The sequence below is a fragment of the Heptranchias perlo genome, chromosome 32 (genome assembly GCF_035084215.1).
Source record: "Heptranchias perlo isolate sHepPer1 chromosome 32, sHepPer1.hap1, whole genome shotgun sequence".
Classification (NCBI taxonomy): Eukaryota; Metazoa; Chordata; class Chondrichthyes; order Hexanchiformes; family Hexanchidae; genus Heptranchias; species Heptranchias perlo.
The window spans coordinates 1857054-1871521 of record NC_090356.1 but is presented as its reverse complement, the minus strand read 5'-3'; the positions used below and the strand labels follow the sequence as shown (position 1 = coordinate 1871521).

Genomic DNA, 14468 nt, shown 5'->3' with positions numbered 1-14468 from the left:
GAGCACCGCCCGGTGTGGGACTGAGAGACACGGAGCAGGAGAGCACCGCCTGGTGTGGGACTGAGAGACACGGAGCAGGAGAGCACCGCCCGGTGTGGGACTGAGCCCCACGGAGCAGGAGAGCACCGCCCGGTGTGGGACTGAGCCCCACGGAGCAGGAGAGCACCGCCCAGTGAGGGACTGAGAGACACGGAGCAGGAGAGCACCGCCCGGTGTGGGACTGAGCCCCATGGAGCAGGAGAGCACCGCCCGGTGTGGAACTGAGCCCCACGGAGCAGGAGAGCACCGCCCGGTGTGGGACTGAGAGACACGGAGCAGGAGAGCACCGCCTGGTGTGGGACTGAGCCCCACGGAGCAGGAGAGCACCGCCCGGTGTGGGACTGAGAGACACGGAGCAGGAGAGCACCGCCTGGTGTGGGACTGAGAGACACGGAGCAGGAGAGCACCGCCCGGTGTGGGACTGAGCCCCACGGAGCAGGAGAGCACCGCCCGGTGTGGGACTGAGCCCCACGGAGCAGGAGAGCACCGCCCAGTGAGGGACTGAGAGACACGGAGCAGGAGAGCACCGCCCGGTGTGGGACTGAGCCCCATGGAGCAGGAGAGCACCGCCCGGTGTGGGACTGAGCCCCACGGAGCAGGAGAGCACCGCCCGGTGTGGGACTGAGAAACACGGAGCAGGAGAGCACCGCCTGGTGTGGGACTGAGCCCCACGGAGCAGGAGAGCACCGCCCGGTGTGGGACTGAGAGACACGGAGCAGGAGAGCACCACCTGGTGTGGGACTGAGAGACACGGAGCGGGAGAGCACCGCCCGGTGTGGGACTGAGCCCCACGGAGCAGGAGAGCACCGCCCGGTGTGGGACTGAGCCCCACGGAGCAGGAGAGCACCACCCGGTGTGGGACCGAGAGACACGGAGCAGGAGAGCACCGCCTGGTGTGGGACCGAGAGACACGGAGCAGGAGAGCACCGCCCGGTGAGGGACTGAGAGACACGGAGCAGGAGAGCACCGCCTGGTGTGGGACCGAGAGACACGGAGCAGGAGAGCACCGCCCGGTGTGGGACTGAGCCCCACGGAGCAGGAGAGCACCGCCCGGTGTGGGGCTGAGAGACACGGAGCAGGAGAGCACCGCCTGGTGTGGGACCGAGAGACACGGAGCAGGAGAGCACCGCCCGGTGTGGGACTGAGCCCCACGGAGCAGGAGAGCACCGCCCGGTGTGGGGCTGAGAGGCACGGAGCAGGAGAGCACCGCCCGGTGTGGGACTGAGCCCCACGGAGCAGGAGAGCACCGCCCGGTGTGGGACTGAGCCCCACGGAGCAGGAGAGCACCGCCCGGTGTGGGACTGAGCCCCACGGAGCAGGAGAGCACCGCCCGGTGTGGGACTGAGAGACACGGAGCAGGAGAGCACCGCCTGGTGTGGGACCGAGAGACACGGAGCAGGAGAGCACCGCCCGGTGAGGGACTGAGCCCCACGGAGCAGGAGAGCACCGTCCGGTGTGGGACTGAGAGACACGGAGCAGGAAAGCACCATCCGGTGTGGTCAGGGGTATGCTCAGCTGTGATGCTCCCTTCATTTCAATAGTCTGCTGACACTCAATGCACATGAAGGACGGCCACTTAGACAAGGTTTAAAGGGCAGCTGGAGTCCACGAAACCCAAAAACAGTGAGAGGAGGGGACCTGAACCCGGGGAAAGTCAGCACATTCAGGAGAGGAGGGGACCTGAACCCCAGTGAGAGTCAGCACCTTCAGGAGAGGAGGGGGGACCTGAACCCCAGTGAGAGTCAGCACTTTCAGGAGAGGGGGGGGACCTGAACCCCGGGCAGAGTCAGCACCTTCAGGAGGTGGGGGGGACCTGAATCCCGGGGAGAGTCTGCACCTTCAGGAAAGGAGGGGACCTGAACCCCAGGGAGAGTCAGCACCTTCAGGAGAGGAGTGAAAATTGGGGAAAAACAAAATCCAATACATATCTTTACACTTCCAGTTTGGATGCAGACGGTCTGTTTACTGGGAGTGGCACAATGCCAAAGACAAGTATCATTTATAAGTAGCTGTTCCAAACAGACTGAAAACCTTTCAGAAATTGATTAATTCAACGGTTTCACCATCAGTCAATCAATCACATTGCACAGCAGCAACCATGAACAAATTTCTAAAGTGCCCAAAACTACCTACACATGTATAAAACACGGTATGTGCACAAGACGTGTCATCCAGCCTCCCCTCTTGTGCAGGGAACAAGGCCGCAGAGTGCAAGAGCTGTTTAAATGTTTGGAGATATAGATTAGCGCTTAAACCTTTTCAAATACTTCAAAAGAAAACACTTCTTGAAAGGCTGCTAACCAATGAGGATGAGAAAGTGAATCAGCATGTGTGTCACTGAGCTGGAAACGGAATCACACCCATCTGTGCTGAGGCATCTCTTTATAAAGAAAAGGTGCTTGCTGGACGGGTTAGAAAAACCACATTGAAAAAACAGGGTGCATTTTAACATGGAGTGCCAGTCACAACAGCAGCAGATGAGAGGGTGGTGAGAGGGCCGTGGGACAGAGGTGCCAATATCAGGGATGAACAACCAACCAGGTCAAAAGCACTTCAACATCCCTTTACAAGTGTACAGAGGTGATGATTGCACTGAAACGAGGAATACACTTACGTAAAGCTGTCCTTGGCACAAATATTTACCAAAACCAACACATTCGAAGCTCTTATTAATGCAGTACAGATGATAAATAGAACCATGGTTAGAGTTAGAACAAGCCTGAGGTTCCTGCGACACCAGGGATGAGACAGCACGCAGTGCTGCGTGCAAAGACTTCAGTGTCGTTTAGTGTGAGAAGGCAGGAGTTGTCACATGATGTCGATGAAGAACTCGCAGGGGTTACCCATGGCCTTTTGGAAGGATTGCCGGCTCCCCATTAGCTCAGGAGGGACAGACGCTAGATCGCGGACAGGCGGAGCTCCAGGTGGGCCACTGGTTACTGGGGTCTTGGGCAGGTGGTAGAGGGGTGGGACGCCCGGGGGTCCGTGAGACCAGTGGCTATGGTGACTGCGCTCGCTGTGAGCTGCTGAGCTGTGACTGCGGTGACTGAGCTGGCTGGCCGCTCGGTCGCAGTGCACGCTGTTCCCTGTACTGCGGTCCAACTCACTGCCGTTACCTGCCGGCTTGGAGTCTACTTTCTGCTCCTTTTCCTTCCCCGAGGAGGCTCTCCTCTCACCGATACTCCGATTGGATCCACTGCTTTTGCTCCCTGTACAGACAGCAGACAACAAATGAGACCAGTCACTGCACTCCATAAAACTCACCACAATGAAACATCCATAAGAGAAGATATAACAGTCCCATGCTACTGTCCCTGGACTGCAGAATGGCCCTGGTACCAAGCTGTTAAACCCCATCGCAGTCACCCCCACCCCGCTCCCGCTGCTGCACTGAGAGTAATGTGGAAAGGGAAAAGTCCAATACACTTAAACTTGGTGAGGAAGTTGGCTGAGCGAAAGGTGACAGAGAGTCGGGATAATGGGTAGGTACTCACATTGGCAGGATGTGACTAGTGGAGTCCCGCAGGGATCTGTCTTGGGGCCTCAATTATTCACAATATTTATTAACGACTTAGATGAAGGCATAGAAAGTCTCATATCTAAGTTTGCTGGTCACGAACAGGTGCAGAAAATAATCAATAAGGCTAATGGAATGCAGGCCTTTATATCTGGAGGACTAAAGTACAAGGGGGCAGAAGTTATGCTGCAGCTATACAAAACCCTGGTTAGACCGCACCTGGAGTACTGTGAGCAGTTCTGGGCACCGCACCTTCGGAAGGACATATTGGCCTTGGAGGGAGTGCAGCGTAGGTTTACTAGAATGATACCCGGACTTCAAGGGTTAAGTTACGAGGAGAGATTACACAAATTGGGGTTGTAGTCTCTGGAGTTTCAAAGGTTAAGGGGTGATCTGATCAAAGTTTATAAGATATTAAGGGGGACAGATAGGGTGGATAGAGAGAAACTATTTCCGCTGGTTGGGGATTCTAGGAGTAGGGGGCTCAGTCTAAAAATTAGAGCCAGACCTTTCAGGAGTGAGATTAGAAAACATTTCTACACACAAAGGGTGGTAGAAGTTTGGAACTCTCTTCCGCAAACGGCAATTGATACGAGCTCAATTGCTAAATTTAAATCTGATAGAGATAGTTTTTTGGCAACCAAAGGTATTAAGGGATATGGGCTAAAGGCAGGAATATGGAGTTAGATCACAGATCAGCCATGATCTTATCAAATGGCGGAGCAGGCACGAGGGGCTGAATGGCCTACTCCTGTTCCTATGTTCCTCGCTGGTGCAGCAATTACAGACAGAATTTAAAGCTGATTGTTTACTACAGATCCAAGCAACTTTTTAAGTAATGACTGGGTTTCTGAGGAGCTGCTTAACCCGGTTGTAACATTCTATAAACGTTAACCCGTGAATCTTTCTCCTTTACTTTGAAATTAATTCTCATTCTTCTAATGGCTCTGTCAGGGTGCTGGGTCATTTTGGTACAACCTGAGTGTCTCAGATGGGGGTCGCATGTTCGTGAGTTATGCCAGAGTTAGCCTGACTGATTCCTAATCAGTTTGTGAGGAAATGTTTAGCCCAGACACACAGTTTGTGCTGGGAGTACAATTTTTTATAATGAGCTATTTGCAAATTTGACACAAACAAAATGACGACTCCTCTGATCGCACTAACTCTCTGAATGCCGCTGTGTTCGGGCTGTTCAAACCTGCTTTCTGACAGCTTTTTCCTTTATTAATTATTGAGCTTTTAATATTTTATTAAAACTAACTTGGCTGTGAAATCATCTCCTGCAAATTGTAAAAACAAAGTTGATGATGGCCCCAGGAACCAACCATACTGCGGCCTGGACAGTGAACCCTCTACTCCCCGGTCCCTGCCCAGTCCCCCACTCACTGCCAACTCCCTGTCCACTCCCCCCTCCCTTTCCCCTCCCCCGTTCCCCCCCCAGCTCCCTGCCCACACTACCCGCCCCCACTCCCTCCCCCCCACTTCCCCGCCCCCTCCCCACTGAACACAGGTCTGCGCTGGTGAATGGGACAATGAGTAAAAGATTACACTGTATGCGCTTGCTGCGGTTAGTGAGTCTGAGTTAAGTGAAAGGGACAGAGACTGACCTCTAACCGAGGGTCAAGTTACCTTACCAGGAGTAAAATCAGCACGTAACCCATCAGTAGCATTGATGAGCTCAGTGTAAACACCCTCCATTTGTAACACTCAGTGATTCTACGCCCCACGTTACTCATGTCATGTTTACAATTGGTTTCTTCCAGATGTTCCCTCCTGTGATGCAGGTGCGAGCAGGCGGGCACCTGCTGGGAAACAATGCCAGTGTATCAACCGAGCAGCTCCTGTGTGAGCCTCATTAGTGAGGGTCAGCAGGCTATTCAAAGGCCAGGGTCACTGGGACAAACACTGTCCGGCCAGGGTCGCTGGGACAAACACTGTCCAGCCAGGGTCGCTGGGACAAACCGTGCCCAGCCAGGGTCGCTGGGACAAACACTGTCCAGCCAGGGTCGCTGGGTCAAACCGTGCCCAGCCAGGGTCGCTGGGACAAACACTGTCCGGCCAGGGTCGCTGGGACAAACTGTGCCCGGCCAGGGTCACTGGGACAAACACTGTCCGGCCAGGGTCGCTGGGACAAACACTGTCCGGCCAGGGTCACTGGGACAAACACTGTCCGGCCAGGGTCGCTGGGACAAACCGTGCCCAGCCAGGGTCGCTGGGACAAACACTGTCCGGCCAGGGTCGCTGGTACAAACCGTGCCCGGCCAGGGTCGCTGGGGCAAACACTGTCCGGCCAGGGTCGCTGGGACAAACCGTGCCCGGCCAGGGTCACTGGGGCAAACACTGTCCGGCCAGGGTCGCTGGGACAAACACTGTCCGGCCAGGGTCACTGGGGCAAACACTGTCCGGCCAGGGTCACTGGGGCAAACACTGTCCGGCCAGGGTCGCTGGGGCAAACACTGTCCGGCCAGGGTCGCTGGGACAAACTCCGGCCAGGGTCGCTGGGACAAACACTGTCCGGCCAGGGTCACTGGGGCAAACACTGTCCGGCCAGGGTCGCTGGGACAAACATTGTCCGGCCAGGGTCGCTGGGACAAACCGTGCCCGGCCAGGGTCGCTGGGACAAACACTGTCCGGCCAGGGTCGCTGGGACAAACAGTGCCCGGCCAGGGTCGCTGGGACAAACCGTGCCCGGCCAGGGTCGCTGGGACAAACACTGTCCGGCCAGGGTCGCTGGGGCAAACACTGTCCGGCCAGGGTCACTGGGGCAAACACTGTCCGGCCAGGGTCACTGGGGCAAACACTGTCCGGCCAGGGTCACTGGGGCAAACACTGTCCGGCCAGGGTCACTGGGGCAAACACTGTCCGGCCAGGGTCACTGGGGCAAACACTGTCCGGCCAGGGTCACTGGGGCAAACACTGTCCGGCCAGGGTCACTGGGGCAAACACTGTCCGGCCAGGGTCACTGGGGCAAACACTGTCCGGCCAGGGTCACTGGGACAAACACTGTCCGGCCAGGGTCACTGGGGCAAACACTGTCCGGCCAGGGTCACTGGGGCAAACACTGTCCGGCCAGGGTCACTGGGGCAAACACTGTCCGGCCAGGGTCACTGGGGCAAACACTGTCCGGCCAGGGTCACTGGGGCAAACACTGTCCGGCCAGGGTCACTGGGACAAACACTGTCCGGCCAGGGTCACTGGGACAAACACTGTCCGGCCAGGGTCACTGGGACAAACACTGTCCGGCCAGGGTCACTGGGACAAACACTGTCCGACCAGGGTCACTGGGACAAACACTGTTCGGCCAGGGTCACTGGGCAGAGATCAGCAGCAGGGCACCGCTGATTCTTCCCCTTCCTAACTCAGGACAGTCAGTCTAAAACCGAGATCCTGCCATCAGGGGGCTGTTTTAAAACACCAATGAAATACTATATAAAAACACTTGATTTCAGTTAACACCCTGTGATAAGCTTTTGTTCTAAATATATAAAGACTGAAGTAACCAGACTGCCCTCTAGTGCATAGACTGCAGTGAAAAGGGAAAGTGCAGCAAATACACAGCAGGACTGTCAGTGTTTGAAAGAGAAAAGGTGGGTGAATGTTTCAGAACCCCCAGGAAACACTATCCTCCCTTATCTGACAGACCTGCATTTCTGTTCTACTTTTTATTTCTGAAAGACAGCACAGAATGAGAACAGACTGGTGTTAAACACTTGCTGATACTGCTCCCAAAAGTCTGCTCCTAAGAACATAAGAAATAGGAGGAGTAGGTCATAAGGCCCCTCGAGCCTGCTCCGCCATTCAATAAGATCATGGCTGATCTTCGACCTCAACTCCACTTTCCCGCCCGATCCCCATATCCCTTGATTCCCCCAGAGTCCAAAAATCTATCGATCTCAGCCTTGAATATATTCAATGACTCAGCATCCACAGCCCTCTGGGGGAGAGAATTCCAAAGATTCACAACCCTCTGCACGAAGAAATTCCTCCACATCTCAGTCTTAAATGGCTGCTCCCTTATCCTGCAACTATGCCCCCTAGTTCTAAACTCTCCAGCCAGAGGAAACTAACTCTCAGCATCTACCCTGTCGAGTACCCTCATAATCCTATACGTTTCGATGACATCACCTCTTATTCTTCTAAACTCCAGAGAGTATAGGCCCATTCTACTCAATCTCTCCTCATAGGACAACCCTCTCATCCCAGGAATCAATCTAGTGAACCTTTATTGCACCGCCTCTAAGGCAAGTATATCCTTCCTTAGATAAGGAGACCAGAACTGTACACAGTACTCCAGGTGAGGTCTCACTAAAGCCCTGTACAATTGTAGTAAGACCTCCTTACTCTTGTACTCCAACCCCCTTGCAATAAAGGCCAACATGCCATTTGCCTTCCTAATTGCTTGCTGTACCTGCATGCTAACTTTTTGTGTTTCTTGTACAAGGACACCCGAGTCTCTCTGAACACCAACATTTAATAGTTTCTCATCATTTAAAAAATATTCTGTTTTTCTATTCTTCCTACCAAAGTGAATAACCTCACATTTCCCCACATTATACTCCATCTGCCACCTTCTTGCCCACTCACTTAACCTGTCTATATCCCTTTGCAGACTCTTTGTGTTCTCCTCACAGCTTACTTTCCCACCTAGCTTTGTATCATCAGCAAACTTGCATACATTACACTCGGTCCCTTCATCCAAGTCATTAATATATAGATTGTAAATAGCTGAGGCCCAAGCACTGATCCTTGCGGCACCCCACTAGTTACAGTCTGCCAACCTGAGAATAACCTGTTTATCCCCCTACTCTCTCTTTTCTGTCCGTTAACCAATCCTCTATTCATGCTAATATATTACCCCCAACCCCATGAGCTCTTACCTTGTGTAACAACCTTTTATGTGGCACCTTATCGAATGCCTTTTGAAAATCCAAATCCACTGGTTCCCCTTTATCTACCCTGCTAGTTACATCCTCAAAAAATTCTAATAAATTTATCAAACACGATTTCCCTTTCAGAAAACCATGTTGACTCTGCCTAATCATATTATGATTTTCTAAGTGCCCTGTTACCACTTCCTTAATAATAGATTCCAGCATTCTCCCGACGACTGATGTCAGGCTAACAGGCCTGTAGTTCCCTATTTTCTCTCTCCCTCCTTTCTTGAACAGCGATGTTACATTTGCTACCTTCCAGTCCACTGGGACGCTTTTAGAATCGAGAGAATTTTGGAAGATCATAACCAATGCATCCACTATCTCTGCAGCCTCCTCCGTTAGAACCCTCGGATGTAGGCCATCAGGTCCAGGGGATTTGTCGGCTTTTAGTCCCATTAGTTTGTCCAGTACCTTTTCTCTAGTGATATTAATTGTTTTAAGTTCCTCACTCTCATTTACCATATTTCTGGTATGCTTTTTGTGTCTTCTACTGTGAAGACACTTTTGCCACTCTCTTCCTTTTTACATACTTGTAGAAGCTCTTACAATCAGTTTTTAATATTTCTTGCTAGTTTACTTTCATATTCTATTTTCTCCCATTTCGTCAATTTTTTGGTCGTCCTTTGCTGGTTTCTAAAACTCTCCCAATCCCCAGGCTTATTACTCTTCTTGGCAACATTATAGGCCTCTTCTTCCAATCTCATACTCTCCTTAACTTCTTTAGTTAGCCACGGATGGATCCTCTTCCCATGGAGCTTTTATTTCTCAATGGAATGTATAAATGTTGAGAATATTGAAATATTTCTTTAAATGTTTGCCATTGCTTTTCAACTGTCAATCTCTTTAGTTTCCCAATCCACCTTTGACAATCCCTCATACCTATGTAATTAGCTTTATTTAAGTTTAACACTCTAGTATCTGACTTAAGTATGTTACTTTCAAACTCAATGTGAAATTCTATCATATTATGATCACTCTTCCCCAGAGGTTCTTTTACTGTGAGATTACTAATTAACCCTACCTCATTACATAATACAAGATCTAAAATAGCCTGTTCCCTGGTTGGTTCCATGACATATTGCTCTGGGAAACCGTCTCGAATGCATTCTATGGATTCATCCTCCAAACTACCTTTGCAAATTTGATTTGCCCAGTCTATATGCAGATTTAAGTCCCATCCTGCCCTGTTCCCACACTGCCACACTAATGGCCCCACTGTTACCCCTATCCCCGCCACACTCCCTATCCCACCGTGTCCCACTTCAGGCCCCACTGTTACCCCTATCCCCACCACACTCCCTATCCCACCGTGTCCCACTTCAGGCCCCACTGTTACCCCTATCCCCACCACACTCCCTATCCCACCATGCCCCACTTCAGGCCCCACTGTTACCCCTATCCCCACCACACTCCCTATCCCACCGTGTCCCACTTCAGGCCCCACTGTTACCCCTATCCCCACCACACTCCCTATCCCACCGTGTCCCACTTCAGGCCCCATTGTTACCCCTATCCCCACCACACTCCCTATCCCACCGTGTCCCACTTCAGGCCCCATTGTTACCCCTATCCCCACCACACTCCCTATCCCACCGTGCCCCACTTCAGGCCCCATTGTTACCCCTATCCCCGCCACACTCCCTATCCCACCGTGCCCCACTCCTGGCCCTACCATTACCCCTATCCCCGCCACACTCCCTATCCCACCGTGCCCCACTCCTGGCCCTACCATTACCCCTATCCCCGCCACACTCCCTATCCCACCGTGCCCCACTCCTGGCCCTACCATTACCCCTATCCCCGCCACACTCCCTATCCCACCGTGCCCCACTCCTGGCCCTACCATTACCCCTATCCCCGCCACACTCCCTATCCCACCGTGCCCCACTCCTGGCCCTACCGTTACCCCTATCCCCGTCACACTCCCTATCCCACCGTGCCCCACTCCTGGCCCTACCGTTACCCCTATGGTTTTGGATGGGTAGAGTTGATAGCTTCCTACATACACAAGCTCTCACAAACAGGACGAGCCCCTCCGGAACTCTCACTCCTCCCACCTCAGGCTAATGCGTGTAAGGTGGAAATATTAACGGATCAGGAGGCGGAGCTGTTAGTACGATCAGCTCAAACTACTCAAATTATGAGCAACACACAGAGAGGCACAGCCTGCAGCCTCCTATAGGGATGGAGACAGGCCAGACATCTGTGGAATAACACAGGCCTGCAACTTTCTAGTGCAGTTATGGTCAGCACAGGCCCGTTGACAGTGCAGCCCAGTTTGTGGTCATTCCTCATTCCTGAATCTTACCTTCGCTCTGCTGACTCCCAGCGCTGCCATTTCCACAGTTCAAGCTGGGCTCCTGGCAAGTGGGTGGGTAATACGGATGAGGCAGTGGGTACTGATAGGGGAAGCTCTGGCCCAGAGGCCAGGGACAGGCCGGATGTGGGAGAGGTGCGAGGATGTCGTGTTCCGATGTCCCACTGGAACCTTCATTTAAGCTCAGACCGGCCAAGTCTACCAGCAAAGGAAAGGGTTTAACAGAAATTAGATGTGATTCCTTATCACCTTGATGGCCAATTTCTCCCCTCCCCTCCCCACGGTGCTCAGCACTTGCTGGAGTACAGGTCAACAGCGTGCAGTAGCCCCCCAAAGGACCATCATTACATCTGATCTCCAAACACACCCACTTACAACTGGATAGCGATCAGGAGTAAATCTCTGGCTGATTTTCTTCCCTCTCCCTAGTCCATGGGGCTGAGGCTGGTTGTAGCCCCTAGTGACACCTCTACTGAGATTAGACCACCAAACTAAACGCCTGGTTAAAGAATACGATTCACCACAAACAGCAAACAGTGATCTTCACCAGACTGGCCACAAAATGAAATAATACTGCAGAGGGTGCTGTTCTGAGGTTAAGATTAAGGCAGTGTAGAGGGAGCTTTACTCTGTATCTAACCCTGTACCTGCCCTGGGAGTGTTTGATGGGAGTGTAGAGGGGGCTTCACTCTGTGTCTAACCCGTGCTGTACCTGCCCTGGGAGTGTTTGATGGGACAGTGTAGAGGGAGATTTACTCTGTATCTAACCCGTGTTGTACCTACCCTGGGAGTGTTTGATGGGACAGTGTAGAGGGAGCTTTACTCTGTATCTAACCCGTGTTGTACCTGCCCTGGGAGTGTTTGATGGGACAGTGTAGAGGGAGCTTTACTCTGTATCTAACCCGCGCTGTACCTGCCCTGGGAGTGTTTGATGGGACAGTGTAGAGGGAGATTTACTCTGTATCTAACCCATGCTGTACCTGCCCTGGGAGTGTTTGATGGGACAGTGTAGAGGGAGCTTTACTCTGTATCTAACCCGTGCTGTACCTGCCCTGGGAGTGTTTGATGGGACAGTGTAGAGGGAGCTTTACTCTGTATCTAACCCGTGTTGTACCTGCCCTGGGAGTGTTTGATGGGACAGTGTTCCAGACCCTGGCACTAACCACCTTCAGATTGATGAGCACCAGATTTACAAAACATTAAGCAGAAGGACTGAACTTACTGGTACAGAGGTCCCCGAAGATGTAGTAACACTGCTCAGAGAAGGTGATCTTGTTGACTGTGTGCCTGAGGTATCCGTGTTTCAGCATGCTGCTGGCATACTTCCTCGCCTCGCGACGGTCTTTAAAACCCTGCACGTGTGAGAAAAGCCAGTCGACCACATCCGCTCCTGCAGAGAAACAAGTACCGACTCCATGAGGCTATGTATCTGACTGACCAACAGGACCTCCCCTCGGGCAGGGCCTCTCCTCGGGCCAGACCTCTCAGGACCACCTGCACCCGATGTCAGCACAAACCCGACTATTACCTGCAGCCCAGGAGGTTCAGCTCACAAAGTTCACCCCCCTTTAAAGGCATTTTATCAGTGGTAATTTATTAACGTATCTGATACCAAATTTATTTTTTTTTCGTTCACGGGATGTGGGCGTCGCTGGCGAGGCCAGCATTTATTGCCCATCCCTAATTGCCCTTGAGAAGGTGGTGGTGAGCCGCCTTCTTGAACCGCTGCAGTCCGTGTGGTGAAGGTTCTCCTACAGTGCTGTTAGGAAGGGAGTTCCAGGATTTTGACCAAATACATCACTCCTGAAATCAACTGGAATATCAAATCATCGAGCAGCAGGACATTCCCCTTTAACCAGAAACAAAGGAAGACTAGAATTGGAATAGATCTTCTGGCCGGTCAAACCCACCCCTTCTGCAGACAGTGTAACGACACCCTCGGAACGCGGACCGACCCCTCGGACCGCGGACCGACCCCTCGGAGGCCAGTACAGCTCATCTGAAACAGCCCAGCATGTAAGCACCTAAAACAACAGTGATTGCACCTCAAAAGTATTCCAGTGATTGTGAAATGCTTTGGGACATCCTGAGGATGAGAGAGGCAACATGTTGTTGTAAAGTGATTAATTTTTCAAAAATTGATTCTCGGGATGTGAGCATCGCTGGCAAGGCCAGCATTTATTGCCCCTCCCTGGTTACCCCGAGATGGTAGAGGCCATTTCAGAGGGAAGTTAAGAGTCAACCATGTCATATAGGCCAGACGGGTAAGGACGGCAGGTTTCCTGCCCTAAAGGATATTCGTGAACCAGTTGGATTTTTAATGACAGTCCAAAAGTTTTGCCTTTACTGAATTCAAATTCTCAAATTGCCACAGTGGAAGTTGAGATTATGTTCCCTGGATTATTAATCCAGGCCTCGGGTTTACTAGTCTGGTAACAAAACCACTACACTACCGTACCCTGTAACAGTGGGTTAGGAACATGAATGAAGGTTAGGAGGATAAGAGAGGGTGGACATGGGGCAGGGTGGTGCCTGAGACCCAGGCTCCCTGTACACGTCAGGGTGAGTAAGGGATCTGAGCTGGAGGAGGGATATCGGATGTATCATTCTGATCAGACAGGTAAACTCTTGCGACTATGGAAAGCCCAGTTCCAATGGAAAGAACGACAAGCTCCTTCCCCTAGGGATGGCTGTTCAAATCAAGACGTTTAAGGAGTGACAGAAAACATTAACCAGAACTTAAATCACAATAGTGAAATCAGGTGCAATTAACTCTGTGCCTACCAGGCACGGAAACATGTGTCTGTACCCACGTGTTATAGGACGTGAGGTTGCACAGAGACTCTGCAGCTTTGCGCCAGTGACCTTTGATGAGGGGGGAACTGTGTGGAGCCCCTTCCCAGGAGAGGCAGGTGAGGCTGAGTGACGGCTTTGGAACACCAATGTTGCTTGGTTTTAGAGCAAGGTGGGCCTCACTGATTGGGGTTGTCCTCTGTAATACCCAACAGGCAGAGGGGCTGCCTGAGGTGAGAACCCACCCAGGCATACAAATACTCACCGATGACAGCGTTTGAAATGGTGATCTTCAGCCACATCCTGTTGCGGATCTCCAGCCCCGAGTCAGGCGACTGCATGGCCTTGACAATGACAGGCATGTCACTCTTAACCGTTAGTGGACAATCTTCATACTCTGAACAAGTAAACAGGAAAAATAAAGGATCTGATCTTCACAGAGAATTATCAAAACACCAAAGGGTCGATTGTAACCGTGCCTGCCAGTGGGAATGGTACGGGTGGTGGTTAAGATGGCGAAGAGGCACGACATGTTCCCACTCCCCCACCAACTTAACTGACCTCAGATCAGGCACAGGAGGGCTACTTTTCAAGACGGGTTCCCTTCCTGCAGAAAGAAAGCCTGGTCTTTAAAATAAAAGTCAGTTTTTGCCCTACTTATTACTGTCTCATCCTGCTGTAGAGAAATTTTAACTAATAATTATTAATGTTTTTAATTAACTTTCACCAGTAGCAAAGCTGCTCTCTGCAGAACTGCCTCACTTAACCCGATAACTGCATCTGCACTCCATTGCCAGCTCTGTGTCCACTGCAGTGTGAACTGTCATTGGAACTCTTCAAAATTATTTTAATTGGTCAGTAAAAGTTA

The 14468-nt window shown here is 52.0% G+C and overlaps 1 protein-coding gene across 2 annotated transcripts in view; it reads right to left on the bottom strand.

The window, feature by feature from the left end:
* Positions 1–1912: 1912 nt before the first annotated feature.
* LOC137300914 (segment polarity protein dishevelled homolog DVL-1-like) overlaps positions 1913–14468 on the bottom strand; it is a 131745-nt gene continuing 119189 nt past the window's right edge. For both annotated transcript variants that reach the window (XM_067970178.1, XM_067970179.1), the window contains 4 exons: positions 13866–13997; positions 12030–12197; positions 10799–11005; positions 1913–3248 (listed from right to left, as the gene is read on the bottom strand). In XM_067970178.1, coding sequence (XP_067826279.1) covers positions 2848–3248; positions 10799–11005; positions 12030–12197; positions 13866–13997 — 908 coding nt within the window. In that variant the 3' untranslated portion in view covers positions 1913–2847. The remainder of the gene's footprint in view (positions 3249–10798; positions 11006–12029; positions 12198–13865; positions 13998–14468) is intronic.